The following is a 23064-nucleotide window of genomic DNA, read 5'->3' on the forward strand; positions in this document are numbered from 1 at the left end:
GCTTTTGGTCGGACATTCTGACCATTTGTATGCCGCATCGGACTTTTTCTGTTGGCATTTCCGACGGACTCAGATATAGAACATGTTCTAAATCTTTTCGTCGGAAATGCAGACGGAGTTTAGTCTATTGGCAAGTCCGCTCGTGTGTAGGTGGCATAAGAGGTTTTTCTTCTTTTTCCAGGATTAATATTGTGATTATTGTAGACAGACTGTCCTCCGCAGAAGAGACGATGTGACTGTATATATCGGTTTACACAGAATGGGTAGGATTCTGCAATGAAGGTTTGCTAAAATCCTTTTAATGTATATAAACTGACTGGGGGAAGGGGCTTCTTTTTTCATTTAAAAAAAAAAAAAATTGTGAATTTAACTGAAAAAGTGGAAGAAAGAAAAGAGGACATATGCAGCGCTTCGCATTACTTACTGTGGAAGAAATTACAGGTTTTAAAATTTTTAAACATGCATGTAATTTAAAGAACAAAAAATTATTATTGCAGCTTAACAGTCCTTAGATGTGGCAGCAGCATTTATCTTCTTTTTTTTTTTCCAGGCTAAATACATTTACTTCAAGTACAGAAAATACCTGTGGATCTTGCCAAAAATCCACTATCCTTGTCACTTATTGTGCTCTGAACAGATATCTCATTGGGTTATCAATTTTCCCAGCAGATTTTGGTGAACTGCAAGGGAAAGACTCCCTATGTAATAAAGGTGTAGAAAGGAGAGGATTGTAGTCCAGAGAAGAAAAGGAGCCAAGGGTGACAACGCTGCGCCCCCCATACATACACTATAGTATGTTGTCACACTAAAAAAGGAAGTGTGTTACTGGCTTAAAGTAAAGACTGTAGGTTTCCTCTCCCCACAGCATCCTGTCAAATTTGAACTCCTAGCTGAAGGTTCATATCTTATTACAAACATGACAAGAAACTGCAGGTGCTAGAGCATTGCACCCATGATCCAAATTTTTCTGCTTTACTTACCCTTTTTACCACCTCTTCCTGGTTTCCCTAATGGCACTGGTGAAACAGCTCTGGCTGCACAGATGCCCCCTGGGAAGGCAACCTCACCATTGCCTGTACCTAAACTACAAGACCTCACAGTATTGTTATACGGTTCAAGTTGCATGACATCATGCAAATCATCTACCATATGCATTGAACATTTTTTTTCCCCAGCAAATAAAAGGGGGGCGGGGGAAGAGGAAGGAGCTTCTCTCTGAGATCTCACAAGATCTCTTGAAGAAGCATCCCTACCCCAAGCAAATAAATAGTTTTTTTATGCAATCCACTTCCTTTCATGCATGGTATGAAGGACACTTTCAAAATAGTGGCACTGGAACCCAGGCAGCACAGAGGCATGACAAAAATAGGCAAATATGAAGAGAAAGGACACAAGAAAATACTTAAAGTGGTGTTCCGGCCGAAATTATACTTATTAAATAAAAATACCCCTATAATACACAAGCTTAATGAAATCTAGTAGTTAGTCTGTAAACGAAGGTCTGTTTGTTGGTTTATAGCAGTAGTTTGTTATTTTATAAACTTACAGCAGGCTGTGGCCATCTTAAGTGTGGGCATCTGAAGCCAGACTATTTCTATTTGGATCTCATCCTTACAGATCTCGCACATGCTCAGTGCAGCATAAGCAGTGTACTAGGTTTCAGGTCAGGTTTCCATAGCAACGGCAGTGTCAGAGGAAGTTGCCGCCCCTTCCCAGAAGGCATTGCAAACAGGAAATGATGCGATGGGCCAGGGAGGAGGAGGAAGTGAAAAATGAATGACAAGCATCAGGCGTTTTTTTTTTTTCCTGCCAAAAGAAAGGAAGAAAGGCTTCTAGGAGAGTTGCCGAAGTCCTGTGTGTATAGATGCTGCATCTATGCTATAGTGCTGCATTCAAAACATACTGTTCTCTTCTAAAAACACTGTATTTTAAACACCTGTGTAAACGAGCCCTGTGAAAAATGAAAAGGGAAAAAAAAAAAAAAAGGGAAGAAGAAGGAGGATATATATCAGCAAAAAACAAAGATGAATGGAGTGCTGTCGGTTGATGTTCTATCGAAAAATGCCTCCCGTTGGATAATGCCTCTGAAGGGTCTGTGCATGCACAGTACACGTCACTCCAGTTGATATGTTGATCAGCTGGCATGATGTCAACGCAGCGCAGATCGGCGAAGGGAGTATCCGACAAGCTACAAAGAGCCGAGGGAGAACGTACATGGCAAATTCTGCCTCACTGGTGTGAGTGTTGCAACCCGCCCTTAGACACAGGCAAATCCTGCAACACACAAACAAAACACGCCCTTCAGCACACGGAAAACCCACCCAGCAACAGCGAGGCAATCTGCACATGCGCTGTGTTGACCTCACACCAGCTGATCAACATATTAGCTGATGTGATGTTTGGTACTGCGCATGTGCAGACCCATCAGAGGCATTTTTTGACAGGATTTTTTGATTGCTGTAAAGCATCAGTAACTGGAGAGTTAGACGAGTTGCTGTTCTGACACAACACCAGCAAGCGTATACAGTCTGGTACACGATAATATGAGTGAACATTGTTAGTCCGCCCGATGCGAACAACATGGCCGCCTCCAAGGCGGTGACAACTTTTTCCTCCTCAGCTGCTGTTCTCCCAAAACATCAAACTCTTTGTGTACAGGAGAGTACACGCTTGCGTCAGATTAGGCGACCCGTCAGAATTTGTAGCGAAAGTCATGTTCCATCACAGCCATCTTGCTACACCCCGCAGTCCTCCACAGTAAGGATACAGTGAGAAGATGGCAAGCGGACATCTCGTTACACCCACCAGAGTCTTGCATTTCACACTTATTTTTAACAGTAAACTCAGCCTATATAGTGAAATTCATTATTTTCAATTCGCTTACGCAGTTTTGATGTTGATTTTTCAGCGGTGTTCTGTCAGATTAGCAAACCTGTGAGATCAGCAGGTTTGCCGCTGCTTTTAAAACAAAATAAACAGTGAGATGGATTTTTAAATGCTGTATGTCACTAGATAAGCTTAGTTTACTGTTATAAATAAGTGTGAAATGCATGACTCCGGTGGGTGTAACAAGATGTCCGCTTGCTGCCTTCTCACTGTATCCTTACTGTGGACGAGTACGGGTTGTAGCAAGATGGCAGCGATGGAACGTCACTTCTGTCACAAATTCTGACAGGTTGCCTAATCTGACAAAACACCAGGGGTTGTGTCAAAACAGCAACTCGCCTAAATCTCCAATTAATGATGCTTTACAGTAACCGGAAGTGACACGTTTGGAGATCTCAATGAATTAGCTATTTTGACACAACACCGGTGTTTCGTCAGATTTTGTAACAGAAATGACGTTCTGTCACGGCCATCTTTGTACACCCTGCACTCGCTCACACTAATGCCCCGTACACACGGTCGGACTTTGTTCGGACATTCTGACAACAAAATCCTAGGATTTTTTCCGACGGGTGTTGGCTCAAACTTGTCTTGCATACACATGGTCACACAAAGTTGTCGGAAAATCCGATCGTTCTGAACGCGGTGACGTAAAACACGTACGTCGGGACTATAAACGGGGCAGCGGCCAATAGCTTTCATCTCTTTATTTATTCTGAGCATGCGTGGCACTTTGTCCGTTGGATTTGTGTACACACGATCGGAATTTCCGACAATTTCCGGATTTTGTTGTCGGAAAATTTTATCTCCTGCTCCCCAACTTTGTGTGTCGGAAAATCCGATGGAAAATGTCCGATGGAGCCCACACACGGTCGGAATTTCCGACAACACGCTCCGATCGGACATTTTCCATCTGAAAATCCGACCGTGTGTACGGGGCATAAGCCTGCAGTCTGAAGTCGCCAAGCGGACATCTTTTTACACCCCCCGAAATCTTGCATTTTACACTTTAACCACGAAACTGAGCTTATATAGCGAAACACCGTTTTTAGAAGTCCGTGACACTGTTTTGATGTTGAATTTTAAAAGCAGCAGCAAGCTTGCTGAGCTTACACGTTTGCTGAGCTGACAGAAGACCACTGCTTTTAAAATTCAACATCAAAACAGTGTCATGGACTTCTAAATAAGTACGAAATGCAAAATTCGGTGGGTGTAAAAAGATGTCCGCTTGGCGACTTTAGACTTACGGCGGCTAAGTGCGGGGTGTACCAAGATGGCCATAACGGAATGTCAGGTCGCCTAGTCTGACGGAACACCGGTGTTGTGCCGAGAATGGTTTCCCCGTCGAAATCTGTTCCCCCTGTCTCTCGGCTGAGATCGGAACTCCGCCTCTCCAGCCCTCTGCACTGCCGCTCTTCCTACTCTCCCCCGAATGCTAATCATCCTTCTACCGTCCCCGCGCGCGTCCCCTGTACAATATTAGTCCATCCACACAAATATATATGTATATATTATCACTCCTTATAAAATATATATCTGGTACAATATTATTACTCCTTCCATATATATTATATATAAAAAAAAAAAAAAATCTATGTGTGTAATATATATATATACACACACACATACACACATACATATATACACACACACACACACACACCTCATTATTATCCCTTCATATTAATTACCCCTCCTATTAATTTAATATTATTTATTGAACACTGGAAATTCTCCCCACAGTCCCTATTATTATTATTCCTACCACCTATTATATATCTATCAGTATACACGTCATCATTATCATCTCTTCCTATTATTTTATCTAATTTTTTATTGCCCCTCCTATTATTTTATTTATTGTTACACCTCCTAGTGGCAGATGGTGCTGAAAATTTTTTTGGGGGGGGGGCGCAAACAAACTGAAAAAATCTTTAAACGCAGCCACTGTGCACATCTGTTTCTCTGACTGTTTTACTCTTTGTATCAATCATCCTCACTCTTCTTTCTTACCCCAGACCCTTTCTGTCCAGGGGAAGCGGATTTTGATAGCAAGCTGACTATTGCTATCGAATCTGGTTCCCCCTCCCAATATAGCTTCCACAGCATTTCAAGGGTTAAAAACACTTGTATATGGCTTCTCTGACTGCTCTACTCTTTGTATCAATCATCCTCACTCTTCTGTCTTACCCCAGACCCTTTCTGTCCAGGGGGAACGGATTCTGGTAGCAAGCTGACTGTTTTAAATTTGGTATTATCGCTCTCACTCTCTCATACTGGTCACTGGAAGTTCAACATGGCACCTCATGGGAAAGAACTCTCTGAGGGAGGATCTGAAAAAAAGAATTGTTGCTCTACATAAAGATGGCCTAGGCTATAAGAAGATTGCCAAGACCCTGAAACTGAGCTGCAGCACGGTGGCCAAGACCATACAGTGGTTTAACAGGACAGGTTCCACTCAGAACAGGCCTCGCCATGGTCAACCAAAGAAGCTGAGTGCACGTGCTCAGCCTCATATCCAGAGGTTGTCTTTTGGAAATAGACGTATAAGTGCTGCCAGCATTGCTGCAGAGGTTAAAGGGGTCAGCCTGTAAGTGCTCGGACCATATGTCGCACACTGCATCAAATTGGTCTGCATGGCTGTCATCCCAGAAGGAAGCCTCTTCTAAAGATGATGCACAAGAAAGCCCACAAACAGTTTGCTGAAGACTAGCAGACTAAGGACATGGATTTTTGGAACCATGTCCCGTGGTCTGATGAGACCAAGATAAACTTATTTGGTTCAGATGGTGACAAGCGTGTGTGTGGGGGCAACCAGGTGAGGAGTACAAAGACAAGTGTGTCTTGTCTACAGTCAAGCATGGTGGTCTACAGTCAAGCATGGTGGTGGGAGTGTCATGGTCTGGGGCTACCGGTGTGCTAAAAGAAAACCTTGACTCGTGCAGAAGTTCGACCGCATCACTTCCGGTGCGGCTACATCACAAAACAGCTGATCGCGGGGTTCCACTGCGCATGTGCTGCTTCACCATGCCTATTCCGCGCATGCGCAGATGCTCATTTTAGTTGAGAAAAATTATAGACTCGAGTGGGTAGGCGGAGCGAGTTGCTTAATTACATCATCGGCAGCACCGCCTCCAGCCCCGCCCCTAGTCTGCTCTGGAGAAGGGGGGCGGGCCCCCTTGCAACTTAGCACTGTGTATATCAACGGGACCAAGGTCGAGAGAAAATATCGAGCTGCACCGCCTCCAGCTCTGCCCTCGCCCCTAGCCTGCTCTGCTGAAGGGGGGCGGGCCCAATGCATAATAGCACTGTGTATATCAATGGCAGGTCCAGGAAAAATATAGAGCTGTGCCTGTGGGAGGGGCCAAGCCTTTGCATAGAAGACATTCCTCATCAATATGAGCATCCACACTGCATGATGTACATAATGTGAAGGGCTGTTCAATCTGTTCAGGAACGAAAACAGCAGCCTAACACATGGAGCTTCGCTTACACAAATCTGTCTGTGCACAGCCCTTCAAAATACATAAAAGGGAGGTCAAGGAAAATTATAGAGCAGTGTCTGTGACAGTGGCGGTTGGTGCTTAAAAATTTTGGGGGGCGCAAACAAACGGAAAAATACTGAAACCACCCCAGCCCCCCCCCCCCCAATCAATTGCAGCCTGTCATACGCAGCCACTTGTGCCCCTCATACGCAGCCACTTGTGCCCCTCATATGCAGCCAGGCGCGTCCCCCAACTCAGCTGTTACTTCACTAAACCCCCCGCGCGCGCGGCTAGTCTAGTGGCACTTACCGAGTGACGGGCTTCCTCCTCTTCTGTAGCGGCGGCTGTGGCCCCTGTGTCCGCCCGGCTCCTCAGGCTTCTATAGTATGTGTCTATAGTATACCTGTAAAGGGGGGCATGTTTCCCGTAATTAGAACAGTCTGACAGCAAAATGACATTTCTAAAGGAAAAAAAGTCATGTAAAATTACTATCGCTAGCGCCAGCTATAATGAATTGTCGGTCCGGCAATACACATAAAAGTTCATTGATAAAAACGGCATGGAGTTTCCCCACAGGGGAACCCCGAACCAAAATTAAAAAAAAAAAAAAAAAAAAAAAAAAAAACTGCGTGGGGGTCCCCCTAAATTCCATACCAGGCCCTTCAGGTCTGGTATGGATATTAAAGGGAACCCCGCGCCAAAATTGAAAAAAAAAAAAATGCCGTGGGGTCCCCCCATAAATCCATACCAGACCCTTATCCGAGCACGCAACCTGGCAGGCCGCAGGAAAAGAGGGGGGAACGAGAGAGCGCCCCCCCTCCTTAACCATACCAGGCCACATGCCCTCAACATTGGGAGGGTGCTTTGGGGAGAAGGACCTCATCCCCACAAGCCTTGACCGATGGTTGTGGGGGTCTGTGGGCGGGGGGCTTAGCGGAATCTGGAAGCACCCTTTAACAAGCGGACCCCCAGATCCCGCCCCCCGTGCGAACTGGTAATGGGGTAAAAATGTACCACTACCATTTCACAAAAAATGTGTCAAAAAGGTTAAACACAAGAGACGGTTTTTGACAAGTCCTTTATTAGTTTCTTCTTCTTTCCGCTTCTTCTTCCATCCTCTTTCTTCTGGTCTTCCTTCGGTGTTCTTTTTCTTCTTCTCCATCTTCTTCTTCTCCATCTTCTTCTTCTCCATCTTCTTCTTCTCCATCTTCTTCTCCATCTTCTTCTTCCTCCGCTCTTCTCATCCTGCATCTTCCTGCGGCTTCTTCTCCGCTCCGTCCGCATGATCCGCCTCAGTGGGAGTCTTCCGCCGTGTGACGCTTCGGTTCTTCTGACACTTCTTACATAACGGAGGGCGGGGCCACCCGGTGACGCACGGGGACTTCCTGGGACTTTCCTACGGCTTTCCCCGTGTTGTCAGAGGGGGGCGGGGACACGCCCCTCCCTCCGTTATATAAGAAGTGTCAGAAGAACCGAAGCGTCACACAGCGGAAGACTCCCACTGAGGCGGATCGTGCGGACGGAGCGGAGAAGAAGCCGGAGGAAGATACGGGATGAGAAGAGCAGAGGAAGAAGAAGATGGAGAAGAAGAAGATGGAGGAAGTAGAAGAACACCGAAGGAAGACCAGAAGAAAGAAGATGGAAGAAGAAGCGGAAAGAAGAAGAAATTAATAAAGGACTTGTCAAAAACTGTTTTGTGTTTTTTAACCTTTTTGACACTTTTTTTGTGAAATGGTAGGGGTACATTTGTACATTACCAATTCACACAGGGGGGGGGCGGGATCTGGGGGTCCCCTTGTTAAAGGGGGCTTCCAGATTCCGATAAGTCTCCCGCCCGCAGACCCCCAAAACCACCGGGCAAGGGTTGTGGGGATGAGGCCCTTCTCCCCATCAACATGGGGACAAGGTGCTTTGGGGGGGCTACCCCAAAGCACCCTCCCAATGTTGAGGGCATGTGGCCTGGTATGGTTCAGGAGGGGGGGCGCTCTCTCGTCCCCCCTCTTTTCCTGCAGCCTGCCAGGTTGCGTGCTCGGATAAGGGTCTGGAATGGATTTTTGGGAGGACCCCACACCATTTTTTAAAAAATTTTGGTTCGGGGTTCCCCTGTAGGGAAATTCCATGCCATGTTTAGCAATGAACTTTTATGTGTATTGCCCGACCGACAATTCATTATAGCCGGCGCTAGCGATAGTAGTTTTACATTACTTTTTTTCCTTTAGAAATGTCATTTTGCTGTCAGACTGTTCTAAACACAGGAAACATGCGCCACTTTACAGGCATACTATAGACACCCCCCAGGTACGAAATTTAAAGGAATATTACACTTTTATTGTTTCACTTTAAGCATTATTAAAATCACTGCTCCTGAAAAAATGGCAGTTTTTCAAACTTCTTTTTGCATTGATACATGTCCCCAGGGGCAGGACCCAGGTCCCCAAACACTTCTTATGACAATAACTTGCATATAAGCCTTTAAAATTAGCACTTTTGATTATTCATGTTCCATAGACTTTAACGGTGTTAGCACTAATTTTTTGCCTATTCGCATGTTCTGGATGCGAACCAAACCGGGGGGGTGGTAGGCTCATCCCCAGCCATGAGGTGCCATGTTGAACTACCAGAATGAGAAAGTAAGAGCGATAACACCAAATTTAACACACAGTCAGCTTGCTATCAGAATCCATTTCACCTGGACAGAAAGGGTCTGGGGTAAGAAGGAAGAGTGAGGACGATTTATACAAAGAGTAGAGCAGTCAGAGAAGCCATATACAAGTGTTTTTAACCCCTGAAATGCCGTGCAAGCTGTTTTGGGAGGGGGAACCAGATCCGATAGCAAGAGTCAACTCGCTATCAAACTCCGCTTCCCCTAGACAGAAATGGTCTGGGGTAAGAAAGAAGAGTGAGGATGATTTATACAAAGAGTAGAACAGTCAGAGAAGCCATATACAAGTGTTTTTAACCCTTGAAATACTGTGGAAGCTATATTGGGAGGGGGAACCAGATTCGATAGCAATAGTCAGCTTGCTATCAAAATCCGCTTCCCCTGGACAGAAAGGGTCTGGGGCAAGAAAGAAGAGTGAGGAAGATTTTTAGAAAGAGTAGAGCAGTCAGAAAAGCCATATACAAGTGTTTTTAACCCTTGAAATGCTGTGGAAGCTATATTGGGAGGGGGAACCAGATTCGATAGCAATAGTCAGCTTGCTATCAAAATCCGCTTCCCCTGGACAGAAAGGGTCTGGGGTAAGAAAGAAGAGTGAGGATGATTTATAGAAAGAGTAGAGCAGTCAGAAAAGCCATATACAAGTGTTTTTAACCCTTGAAATGCTGTGGAAGCTATATTGGGAGGGGGAACCAGATTCGATAGCAATAGTCTGCTTGCTATCAAAATCCGCTTCCCCTGGACAGAAAGGGTCTGGGGTAAGAAAGAAGAGTGAGGATGATCGATACAAAAAGAGTAGAACAGTCAGAGAAACAGATGTGCACAGTGGCTGCGTTTAAAGATTTTTTTTTCAGATTTCTTCAGTTTGTTTGCGCCCCCCCAAAAAAATTTTCAGCACCATCTGCCACTGGGAGGGGGTAATAATAAATTAGATAAAATGAATATGTGTAACAATAATATAAAATAATAGAAGGATTAACAATGAATATAAAATAATAGGAGGTGTAATAATAAATAAAATAATAGGAGGGGCAATAAAAAAAATTAGATAAAATAATAGGAAGAGATGATAATGATGACGTGTATACTGATAGATATATAATAGGTGGTAGGAATAATAATAATAATAATAATAATAATAATAATAATAATAATAATAGGGACTGTCGGGAGAATTTCCAGTGTTCAATAAATAATAGGCAGGGATAATAATGAAGACGTAGGAGGGGTAAGAATAAATTAGACACATTAATATGAAGGGATAATAATGATGACGTGTGTATAGTTTATATATATATCTCCATCTATAAAATATGTGTGTGTGTGTGTGTGTGTGTGTGTGTGTGTGTGTGTGTGTACACATAGATATTTTAGATAGATAGATATGGAAGGAGTAATAATATTGTACCACATATATATTTTATAAGGAATGATAATATATACATATATATTTGCATACCTCCCAACTTTGGAACTTGAGAATGAGGGACACCTAGGGACGGAAAAGACATGTGGAGCACATCGCGACAATAATGGGCGTGGCTTAAATGCGTTGAATTTTGAGGTGGCTTAAAGAAACATGGTTAAATAGAGTCTAAAGCGGTATTAAACCCACAAGCAAATATTTATTATATTTCAGCTTACAAATTCTTAGATGTGATGGCTGCATTAGTTTTCTTTTTCTTTCTTTTTTAGGCTTTCTTCTATTTTCACCTGGTGATCCAGCCAGTATGTTTTTTTGTTTTTCAAAAGAACAAGCTGTCCTGCAGATGTAGCCATTAGAGAGTTGAGACAAACCATTTACCATTGACAGGGGTGCTTACAATGATCAGCTTTTTTTTATTTATGTAAGACCTTTATCCTGAAAGAAAAAATATGTTTGCTGCAATTTCTTATTAAGTATTAGTGTATTTAAATCTTCTAGTCCATCTAACACTCCCTTCCTTCCAGACTGACAACGTTGCTGTTTAAAGGTGCCCCCATTGCTCTTTCATCCAGAGTTGTGTCTCACTAATACAGGAGGTGCGTTACTGACCAAATCACCAGGTAAAATTTAAAAAAAAAACAAAAAAAAAAAAAAAAAAAAACCAATGCAGCCACCACATCTAATGAGTATTAAGCTGAAATATATTACATTTTTGATTTTGGGTTTATTACGGCTTTACAGTGGTATATACTGTACACAGTCCGCAGTCCTCATACCCACAAAATACTCCTTAATTTCTGTGCCATGAGTGAGAGGCCCGCTGACATAAACCTACACCATGTATACACTCAGATACAGTTACGGGCTGAGGTATACTTAGTCACCCTTTATATCAGAATCTCCCCTTCACATCAGGTGCCCCCTTCACATCAAAGTCCCCTCCTTCACACCAGTAGTTCCCCTTTACATCAGAAGACCCCTTACATTAAGAGCCACCCTTTCACATCAGAGTCCCCTTTTACAGCAAGAGTCCTCCTTTACATCTGCAATGGCCCTTAAATTTGGGGCCACTTTCTCATCAGAGTCACCCTTTAACATTGGTAGTCCCCCTTTAACATCAGCAGTCTTCCCTTGACATCAAGAGTCCCCCTTTACATCAGGAACGGGGGGGTGTTAGGAGGAGTGATCCAGGGATATGAGATCACCTACCAGATCGGCTGCAGGGATTGAGAATGGGGGCACCGTTTGCTGACCTTTCCATTGCTAGGAGGAGATGAGGGTGGGTAAGCAAACTGTAAAGTTCCAATGTGACAGTGGCAATGCAGGGGTGCTACAGTGACATCATGAAGCTGGAGAGGAATGAGAGCACTTTCCGCACCTCCTCCGGGCTCTCTCCTGTTCTCCTGATTTGATTTTTCTCATCCAGAGCTAAGCTGACAGGAGTAATGATGCCGCTCTCACTACTCCTGTCAGCCTTGTAGTGGCAGAAACGCTCCTCCCGGCACCCCCAGCTCACATGTTGCCATCATATTTCTGCTTCCTCCTTGTCCCTGCTCTGTGGCCCTGCCGCAGCTACTGCTGCCTGGATGATGATACCTGAACAGTCCACACACCCTCCACGTACCTTTCCTTCACAGTCACCGCTGGCTGCAGTCCTGCCTTCTGCTTTCAACACTTCCTGAGAGTCAGGCAGACAGGCATCCCCTCCATATCATTCCGCCAGGGAGAGCTAGGCTGGGGGCCGGAACTTTAAACTATCGGCAAATGCGGCTCTAGCTGCCTCTGCCCCTACATTAAAAAAAAAAAGAGCTCCCGCTCTGCTACTGCCTCCTGGGGCCCCACTGATGGAAGGATGGGGCCCCGCAAATGTTATTTAATGATTGGTCAATCTAGGAGCTGGTCACAAGCCTTGAAAACTGCCTGCACTTTACAAGAGTGAGTGGCAGTGGAGGCAATGCGGGAAACAGCTCAGCTGAGCGGGACTGCGGGACATAAGTCCGAATCCGGGGCTGTCCCGCAGAATCCGGGACTGTTGGGAGGTATGTGTGAATATACTAATATTGTACAGAGGACGCGCACGGGGGCGGGGACGGTAGAAGGATGATTAGTACGGGGGAGAGTAGGAGGAGCGGCAGTGCAGAGGGCTGGAGAGGCGGAGTTCCGATCTCAGCCGAGAGACAGGGGGAACAGATTTCGACGGGGAACCATTCTCAGCACAACACCGGTTACTGAAGCAATTTGAAGGAACAGTAAGCGCTCTTAATGAAATCCGTGTTCTTTTAGGCGAAGTGACACAACTGTACTCGGCGTGGTCCCGCCACACACAACACATTCATACTGCTAACAAGGCTCTCGCACTATAACCTCACCAATTGAATCAGAACACACCAACTCCAGTCCCTTCTTCAGCAGTGACCGAGACATCTCCACATATGACACATGGGTCTTCAGGGCGGAAGTGACGTTCAAGAAATGCGCGAAGGGGCGGAGCTCGGGCTGTGTTGTGTATGGAGGGGGGGAAACACAGAGAGAATAAAGGCGGGAGGCTGCTGTGGTAAGTTTTCGCTGTTTAGTATGTTGGTTATGGAGGCTGAACGTAGCAGAGAACTTTGTACTAGTTCCTCTGTGTTTACAATTTAACTAGAAACATTTTCCATTCACTAGAGCTGTGCTGTACAAGGAGATCAGTCAGAGAATGGTGGCGGTGACAGACAGTTGTGCAGAGTATGGGATTCTATATACAGTATCTTTTATATGGAGCTGAATGAATTACACATCACCTTACATGGAATAATACAGAGCTGACTGATCCACATTCCAATGTACAGCAATGACAGACACCCATCAATGCATACAGTATCTGGCAGGGCATGTATTATAACATGCACTGTGAAGTGGATATGTCAGAGCTGTAGTACTATATGTATTGTTTGTTGTACAGGATTTATATAGCGTCAACGGTTTGTGCAGAGCTTTACATTGTAGAGGGAGAAAGTACAGTAACGCTATAATCCAATACAAGAAAGCTAGGAGGGCCTTGCTGCTAAGAGCTTACAATCCAGTATTATATACTCATCAGGTTTGTATTACTACATGGACTGTGATGTGGATCTGTCAGAGCTCCTATTACTATATTCATTATGATGTGGCTCTGTCAGAGCTTTATTACTACGTGCTTTGTGATGTATACATGTCAGGGATGTACACACATTGTGTTGTAGATCTGTCAGGGTTGTATTACAATATACACAGTGATGCAGATCTGTCAGAGCTGGATTACTACATGCATTGTGATGTATACTTTTCAGGGCTATATTACTACATGCATAATGTGGATCTGTCAGAGCTGTAGTACTACATGTATAGTGATGTGCTGTATTGGTACATGTATTGTCATGTAGATCTGTCAGAGCTCTATTACTACATGCATTATTATGTGGATATGTCAGGTCTGTATTCAAACATCCATTGTGATGTGAAATAATCAGGGCTGAATTAATACAGTGAGAGGGAAAAAAAAGTATTTGATCTCCTGCTGATTTTGTACATTTGCCCACTGACAAAGAAATGATCAGTCTATAATTTTAATGGTAGGTTTATTTTAACAGTGAAAGACAGAATAACAGCAAAAATATCCAGAAAAACGCATTTCAAAAAAGTTATACATTTATTTGCTTTTTAATTAGTGAAATAAGTATTTGATCCTCTATCAATCAGCAAGATTTCTGGCTCCCAGGTGTCTTCTATAGAGGTAACGAGCTGAGATTAGGAGCACTCCTAATCTCAGCTTGTTACCTGTATAAGAGGCACCTGTCCACAGAAGCAATCAATCAGATTCTAGTCTCTCCACCATGGCCAAGACCAAAGAGCTGTCCAAAAATGTCAGGGACAAGATTGTAGACCTACACAAGGCTGGAATGGGCTACAAAACTATCGCCTAGCAGCTTGGTGAGAGGGTGACAACAGTTTGTGTGATTATTCGCAAATGGTAGAAACACAAAATACTGTAACTGTCAATCTCCCTCGGTCTGGGGCTCAATGCAAGTTCTCAACTCGTGGAGTCCTAATGATCATGAGAACGGTGAGGAATCAGCCCAGAGCTACACGGGAGAATCTTGTCAATGATCTCAATGCAGCTGGGACCATAGTCACCAAGAAAACAATTGGTAACACACTACGCTGTGAAGGACTGAAATCTTGCAGCACCCGCAAGGTCCCCTGCTCAAGAAAGCACATATACAGGCCCGTCTGAAGTTTGCTAATGAACATCTGAATGATTCAGAGGAGAACTGGATGAAAGTGTTGTAGTCAGATGAGTCCAAAATCGAGCTGTTTTTCATCAGCTCAACTTGCTGTGTTTGGAGGAGGATGAATGCTGCCTATGACCCCAAGAACACCATCCCCCATCACCACCAAACATGGAGGTGGAAACATTATGCTTTGGGGGTGTTTTTCTGCTAAGGGGACAGGACAACTTCCCTGCATCAAAGGGACGATGGACAAAGGGGCCATGTACCGTCAAATTTTAGGTGAGAACCTCCTTCCCTCAGCCAGAGCATTGAAAATGGGTCGTGGTATTCTAGCATTTCCTCCTCCCCTGCTGGCTCCTCAGTTATTTGTGTTTCCTCCAGAGGGGAGACACCACAGGAACCAAGCCAGGAGAGCCAGAGGGAGGCTCAGGCAGCATGTCCTGAAAGAGGAGTAGAGACTCCTAGGACAGACCAGAGAAGATATTAGTGTGCAGACCCACAGCGGTATGGCACTAACCTGGTCAAAAACTTTTCTTGATATTGTCACCCCCGCATCCCTGAGCGCAGGTGGAGATTGGGGGGTGTGCCTTTTCAGCACCGAGTGCAGTGGAACGGAGCGCACTTCCAGCAGTCCCATGCCCCCAGCAGCGTGTGATACAGCAACCACGCCAAGTATTGGGACTGCACGGCCTGTGGCGGGTGACGTCCTATCCGGCCGAAGGGGCGTGCACTTCCGGGTTCACGGCTTCTGGTTCTGGCCGCAAACATGGGCTGGAGAGGAGCTGAACATGCTGTAGAGACAGCAGAGGCGACACGAAGATGGCGGACGCAGAGGCATCAGACCACACTGCTCCAGCAGAGACCAGCTCCAGCCATGTGAAGGTAAGGGGGACCTAGGGTGGAACTCCCCTGACCTGGACCCACCACCCCCCCCCCTCTACCTTTAGCATTGGGACACATAGAAAAAGGGGGGGTAGGTAAAGGACCCTCCGGTGTCAGAGGGCGGTTCATAGGGCCCCTGGTGAGGTTAACCCTATATGAAGATGTTGCACTCCTGCAACTATGCAGGGGAGGGTACTAAAATATTAATTTTGTGGGTTTTTTTCCTTATGTCTTTTCGGAAAACAGACAAAACCAGGGCCCCTCATAATTCAAAAAAGAGGTGCCCCTCTTGTAAATCTACCGTTAGAGATTCCTGGGGGAAAGCATTATGTAAGGAATGTATCACTAAATTAGTACAAGAACATTCTTCGGAGCAGAGTGAGCTAGCGGCATCTGTTAAGGAATTGTCCAGTACTTTTGAATCCTTTAAAACCTTTTTTGAAGGGTTTCAGTTACCGCAGCTTCAGACTGCTCCTCCTCCTATACAGACAACGTTACCAAAAACGCTGGCAATACCCTCCACTAGTGCAGGTCCTTCGGTAGCCCCTAGAGAGGAGGCGGAAGAGGAACCTGACAGTGCAGCATCCGGCTCCCAAGATTCTGAGGGTGACGCTCTGGATGGGGATTCTAGAAAGCCATCCTGATACAAACTCTCATTAGAAGAGGTAGACCATCTTTTGGGAGCCACACTAGGTATATCAACAGAAAAGAAAACGCTATCCTTGCACGATCAGATGTATGAGGGCCTAGGGGAACAGGAAAAAGGGAATTTTCCTGTTCATGAGGTCTTAATAGAGTCTATTAAGAAAGAATGGGAGGAACCTGAAAGAAAACCATTTTTTTCTAAGGCTTTAACCACTTGCCGACCGGGCCATTGCCGAAAGACGGCAACAGCGCGGTCGGCTAGTTCTGGGTGGATGTCATTCCAGAATGTTGCTCCCGCGCACCCCCTGGGGCGCGCACTCGGGAACATCTGTGACCGCCGGGTCCTCCGGACCCGGCGCATCACGGATCATGGTAAATAGCCGCTGATCGCGGCCTTTTACCACGTGATCGTTCCGTCAAATGACGGAGCGATCACATGTAAACAAACCGGCGTCACGTCATGACGCCGGTTCCTCCCTCCCCTCTCTGTACCGATCGGTACAGAGCGGGGGAGAGATGGCAGCGCTGTGGGCTGGATGTTTAGTGCCCACAGCGCTGCTCAATATAAAAAAATAGCAATAATCTACAACACTGTGCAACACACTGCAATACTCTGAAATACTGCTATACTCTGCAACACTGTGCAATACTCTGCAACACTGCAATACTCTGCCAATACGCTGCCAATACTAGCCAATACTCTGCAATAAATTTTAACAGAAACGAAGAATTTTTTTTATTTATCGAATTTTCGGGCTTTTTTGATTTATAGCGCAAAAAATAAGGAAGTTACTAGAAAATCTCAAGTATACGCAGACATTTTGAAAAGTCTAGGTTGGCTGATAAATTTAGTAAAATCCAACCTACAACCTACTCAACAAATAATATACCTGGGATATATCATAGACTCAGCTCAACAAAGAGTGTTCTTACCCAAAGAAAAAATAGAAAAGATTCAAAGGGAAGTAAGCACAATGCAGGCCAACTTACCATGTGCCATAAGGCAGATAATGTCAACAATGGGACTATTAACATCTGCAATCCCAGCGATACAGTGGGCAGGCCAGCATTTTCAGCCACTGCAGATGTTCCGGTTAAGGATATGGGACCACAAGCAGGAGTCCCTAGATACCAAGGTTCTAATACCAGCAAAGGTAAAAAGAACCTTATGGTGGTGGAGGAGAACCGGGAACGTGAACAAAGGACGGCTGTGGAGCCTACCCATTTCCCAAATCTTAACCACAGACGCAAGCGGCGTAGGATGGGGAGCACATCTAGGCCCTCAAATAACACAAGGGACTTGGGAAAAGGAGGAGAGAATGAGATCATCCAACTGGAAGGAATTAAAGGCAGTATGGTATGCACTTCAAACCTTCTAGAAAGAGTTGAGAGGTCATCATTTGCAGGTCAGGTCCGACAATTCGTCAGTGATCGCCTACATAAACAAACAGGGGGGACAAGAAGCAGAACCCTGTGGACGTTCGCAGAAGAAATCTTGAAATGGGGAGAGGAAAACATACTCTCATTGTCAGCAGTCCACTTGAAAGGGGATTTAAACAAAGTGGCAGATTTCCTCAGCAGGAAAAAAGTGAGAGAAGGCGATTGGGTACTAAAGCAGGAGGTATTCGAGCAGATTGCTCAAAAATGGGGAATACCTCAGGTGGACTTGTTTGCCTCAAAGGAAAGCAGGAAAGTCACAGCATTCTTCTCTCTGAAAAGAGAGGACGGAGCGCTCGGGGTCGATGCGTTAGCACAGAAGTGGGCATTCAACAAATGCTATGCCTTTCCCCCACCAGTACTACTACCAGCGGTCATAAGGAAATTACATATGGAGAATACAACACTAATTCTCATAGCACCTTACTGGCTCAGGAAACCGTGGTTCTCTATGCTAAAAGCACTCGTGGTAGAACCCCCTTGGTTATTACCGATCCAGGAAGATCTACTCTCCCAGGGTCCAGTACACTGCCCCCAAGTGGAAAGATGGAACTTGGCCGCATGGTGTCTGAGGAGCAGCTGCTGGAAGCAAAAGGGTTCTCAGGCCGTCTAATAGATACACTGCTGAAAAGAATAAAAGGTTGAGACACGTAACAGCTATCAGAAAGTATGGAAGTGTTTTAACAGATGGTGCACAGACAATAATTTCAATACACAAAGCTCAGTTGCAGTCTTATGCCCCGTACACACGGTCGGATTTTCCGATGGAAAATGTCCGATCGGAGCGTGTTGTCGGAAATTCCGACCGTGTGTGGGCTCCATCGGACATTTTCCATCGGATTTTCCGACACACAAAGTTGGAGAGCAGGAGATAAAATTTTCCGACAACAAAATCCGTTGTCGGAAATTCCGATCGTGTGTACACAAATCCGACGGACAAAGTGCCACGCATGCTCAGAATAAATAAAGAGATGAACGCTATTGGCCACTGCCCCGTTTATAGTCCCGACGTACGTGTTTTACGTCACCGCGTTCAGAATGATCGGATTTTCCGACAACTTTGTGTGACCGTGTGTATGCAAGACAAGTTTGAGCCAACATCCGTCGGAAAAAATCCTAGGATTTTGTTGTCGGAATGTCCGAACAAAGTCCGACCGTGTGTACGGGGCATTAGAGTTTCTACAGAGCGGGATAGACAAAGGACTTAGCCTTAGCATGCTAAAGAGTCAAGTGTCAGCACTTTCGGTTTACCAGGAAAAGAGATTAGCATCTGATCCGTGGGTAATCGGACTCTTTAGATCTGTGAGCAGACAAAGACCGATACAAACCACAGTCTTTCCAAAGTGGGATCTGTCATTAGTGCTGCAAACTATGACAGCAGACCCCTTTGAACCATTAGATAATTGCAGCCTGAAGATGCTGATGCTTAAAGCAGTCTTTCTGGTGGCAATTACTACAGCCAAAAGGGTCTGTGAGATAGAGGCCCTATCAATCAGGCCCCCCTTTTTTCAGATTTTTCCGGATCGCATAATCTTTAAAATGGATCCGGGATTTCTGTCTAAAGTGGCCTCGAAATTCCACAGAGGCGAGGAAATTGTGTTACCGTCATTTTGCCCAAATCCGTCTAAGGAACAAGAGGTAAAGTTTCATAATTTAGACGTCAGGAGATGCGTCTTGCATTATTTAGAAGCAACAAATGATATTAGGAAGACGGATTCTTTATTTATTTTAAGTTCTGGAGCGAAGAAAGGGCACAAGGCCTCAAAACGCACCATAGCCAGATGGCTAAAAGAAGCCATTGAACAGGCTTATAAGTTAGGAGGCATGCAGATCCCAGAGGGTATCACACTCCACAAGGGCAATGGCAGAGAGAGCTGGAGCAACGCCGGAACAGATTTGTAAAGCGGCAACCTGGTCCAGCTTTGCCACCTTTGTAAGACCCTATAGAGTGGATCTTTGGGCGGCTAAAGATCAGACCTTTGGACGCAAGGTCTTACAAGCCGTGGTCCCGTCCTAGGGGTAAGTGCTCATTTATCCTCTCAGGTGGCTGAAAGACGATTAGGGGAAAAACGAAGTTACTTACCGGTAACGTTCTTTCCCGGAGTCTTTCAGGACAGCCGGGTACCCACCCAAATGTGTATTAAGACATGAAGATTTCCTTACAGGAAATGTGATATACTTAATTATGTGTATCATATGTTCTTTTGTCACCCCAGCGGACTGGAGGTGCTCTTTAAAGAACTGAGGAGCCAGCAGGGGGGAGGAAATTTATAGAAGGCTGGCGCGGTGTTTCCTACAGAGGGGAGGAGCCAAGGTCTCTCAGGTGGCTGTCCTGAAAGACTCCGGGAAAGAACATTACCGGTAAGTACCGTTATAACACGCACTTTTTTACCCAGAAAACAGAGGGTAAACTGTGCCTGCGTGTTATATGCCGATATCTGTTTTTTTAACCGGGGGGGGGGAGGGGCAGGGATCGGCAGGGATCGGGCGGTCCGTCTGCCTCTCCTTGCCCTGGGACAGCGCTGCCAGGACAACTCCAGATGACAATACTGCAAGCCCCCTCCCACACACCGCTCCCCGATGCCATTGTATGGCAATTCAAACCCCTCCACCAACGCCGCTCTCCTCCTCCCGCTCCGCCCCCTTCCTCGAGTGTAGCTTGTGATTGGAGGAGGAGAGCGGTCATGTGACCGTCAATGATTCAGAGCCGAGATATGTCACATGACCGGGTTCACGGCACCAATGGAGATGTTCAAAAGATCCACAAGTGACAGGAGGAGCGGCGCACGAGAAGGGGCCGGCAGTGATGGCAATGCAGGTATTCAATAGCTCTGATCCAGAGCATGCTGGCAATGCCATCCCAGGAGACTGGGGGTCTCCTGGGAGTGCAGAGGAGGAGGGGGGCTTTACAAAGAAGGGGATCTGTGTACCATGCGGGGACTCTGTGTGTTGTGCAGGGGGCTCTGTGTGTTGTGCAGGGGGCTCTGTGTACCATGCAGGGGGCTCATGGGCCTGTGGAAAGTTTTTTTTCCTGAAACTTCCCTCTTAAAGTTAAGGTGCGTGTTATACGCCGATAAATACGGTAACTTCTTTTTTTGAGATGCGTTTTTTCTGGATGTTTTTGTTTTTCTTTTCTGTCTCTTACTGTTAAAATTATAGACTAATCATTTCTTTGTCAGTGGGCAAACGTACAAAATCAGCAGAGGATCAAATACTTTTTTCCCTTAGGCTACTTTCACACTGAGGCGCTTTACAGGCGCTATAGCGCTAAAAACATCGCCTGTAAAGCGCCTCTCCTGTCACTCGGGCTTTCACACTGGAGCGGTGCGCTGGCAGGACGTTAAAAAAAGTCCTGCAAGCAGCATTTTTGAGACGCTTTAGAAGCGGTGTATACACCGCTCCTAAAGCACCCCTGCCCATTAAAATCAATTTAACCTTTTTTTGGCCGTTAGCGGGGCTAAAAGTCCCCCGCTAGCGGCCGAAAAGAACAGCAAAAACAATGGTAAAACACCGCTAAAAATAGTGGCGCTTTACTGCAGACTCCTGCCCAAGTGTGAAAGTGCCCTTACTATACATTGTATGTAGATCTGTCAGAGCTCTGTTACTACTGCATTATTATGTAGATCTGTCAGGGCTGTATTGCTACATGCATTGTAATGTGAATGTCAGAGACTGTTCTTGCACTGCGACATGGATCTGTACATCTGTGCATTGTGGTATGTATTAGTCTGAGGGGGTCTGTGTTGACAAGCTGTGATCTTTTGTGGATGACATCAGTTTGTCATGCTTCTCATAGTATTCAGAATTTGACAGGTGCATTTGACCTGCTGTTGACCTCTTTCTGAACTGCAAATGGGTTTTGCACTTGAGTAGACTCTTGTATCGAAATGCAAAACCTCCATGAAGCAAATATAATGCCCAGTACACACAAGCGGAAATTCTCCAAGCAAAAGTCCGATGAGAGCGTTTGGTCGAAAATTGCGACCGTGTGTATGCTCCATCGGACTTTTGCTGGCAGAATTCCAGTTGGCAAAAGATTGAGAGCAGGTTCTCTATTTTTCCGTCGGAAAAAGTTCCTATCTGAAAATGCATTAGTCTGTATGCAATTCAGACGTGCAAAAAATCACGCATGCTCGGAAACAATTCGACGCATAATCGGAAGCATTGAACTTCATTTTCTCAGCTCGTCGTAGTGTTGTAAGTCACCGCGTTCTTGACGGTCGACAGTTCAGAGAACTTTTGTGTGACCATGTGTATGCAAGCCAAGCTTTGCTCGTGTGCACGGGGCATTAGCCTGTGGACACGGGTCCTTAAATTGTCTGAAGGTATACATGACAATCCCCAAACTTTCCTGTTTTTCAATAGGATCTCAAGAAGGTCTGCTGCATGTGGGTGCACCAGGAGACACAGCCAGTCAAGGTTTATTTGGGGACAATATGACAAGCTGGAAAATCTTTGTCTGATTTCATATTGTTTTCTGGGGCCTTTAGTGACAAAAGCATTGTGGAATGAAACTCTTTGTTTTATTACTAAATGCTGTCAATGTGAAGATAATATGCCTTATAGCAGATTCATATTGAAATATCAGCAGCAGTCGTGTTACTGGGATACTGCTTATAGTTTACCAGTTGGCTTGTTCATTTGTGCAGCAGTACACCCCCCCCCCTTTGAAAAGTGATGGATGGTGGATCACTCTTCAGAGGCATTTGACAGGTGGTGAGAAAGCGAGATATTAACTCCTCAACGCCTATTTTAACCCTGAAAATGCTGACCCACAGCGCCGCAATTATATGCATTGCAGCATGGCCCCTCTCACTTGAATGGGTTGCTTTTGGTGGCAGTACCAACCAATGAACGTTATATGTTTAATTTTTTCAAGACTTTAAAGTATTGTGGTCTTGGCATCTGTATAGCCCTAAATGGCTGCATGCTCTTTTTTTTTGTTAGGTAGGCAGTTAAGGGTAGTAAAATCACTATCATTTATAGCCCCCTGGCAACCTTTTTAAATGAGCCCTAAGTGAGTGGAACATTTTTAAGTTTTAGGAAAGTCATTTGAAGTGATCCAGTAATTTTAATACAATTTCTTATGTTTAGACTATTTAGTGCTGGGAAACTACATATATTAAACAGGGAAAAAAGATATAATGTGCTACTTTCATGATATCCTATTAAAAAGCCTGTTGGTGCTTGCTTAAACGTTTTAACAAACCCATCCTCCTGCAGGTAGATGCTGTAAATAAATGACTGTTTACCATCTAATCTGTGTTGGGCCTGGATATGGCATTCAGTGACTCTCGAGGTAAGAGTTTTGATTGTGTTGTTGTACAATGTTTTGTAGCAAATACAATGTACAAGGATATGGAAAACCATTGTAACACATACACACACTCTCAG

General features: G+C 45.1%; 2 protein-coding genes across 8 annotated transcripts in view; one reads left to right on the plus strand and one right to left on the minus strand.

The window, feature by feature from the left end:
- RPS19BP1 (ribosomal protein S19 binding protein 1) overlaps positions 1 to 12957 on the minus strand; it is a 49379-nt gene extending 36422 nt beyond the window's left edge. The window contains exon 1 of the mRNA XM_073592624.1: positions 12826 to 12957. Coding sequence (XP_073448725.1) covers positions 12826 to 12880 — 55 coding nt within the window. The 5' untranslated portion in view covers positions 12881 to 12957. The remainder of the gene's footprint in view (positions 1 to 12825) is intronic.
- Positions 12582 to 23064, plus strand: part of HMGXB4 (HMG-box containing 4) — a 105837-nt gene continuing 95354 nt past the window's right edge. For 2 of the 7 annotated variants that reach the window (XM_073592620.1, XM_073592622.1), the window contains exons 1-2: positions 12907 to 13010; positions 22894 to 22969. In XM_073592620.1, the coding sequence (XP_073448721.1) occupies positions 22948 to 22969 (22 nt within the window). In that variant the 5' untranslated portion in view covers positions 12907 to 13010; positions 22894 to 22947. Of the gene's footprint in view, positions 12706 to 12845; positions 13011 to 22893; positions 22970 to 23064 lie in introns of those variants that run through there. The other 5 variants (XM_073592621.1, XM_073592623.1, XM_073592617.1 and 2 more) reach the window with 5 other exon arrangements.

The sequence above is a fragment of the Aquarana catesbeiana genome, linkage group LG07 (genome assembly GCF_042186555.1).
Source record: "Aquarana catesbeiana isolate 2022-GZ linkage group LG07, ASM4218655v1, whole genome shotgun sequence".
Classification (NCBI taxonomy): Eukaryota; Metazoa; Chordata; class Amphibia; order Anura; family Ranidae; genus Aquarana; species Aquarana catesbeiana.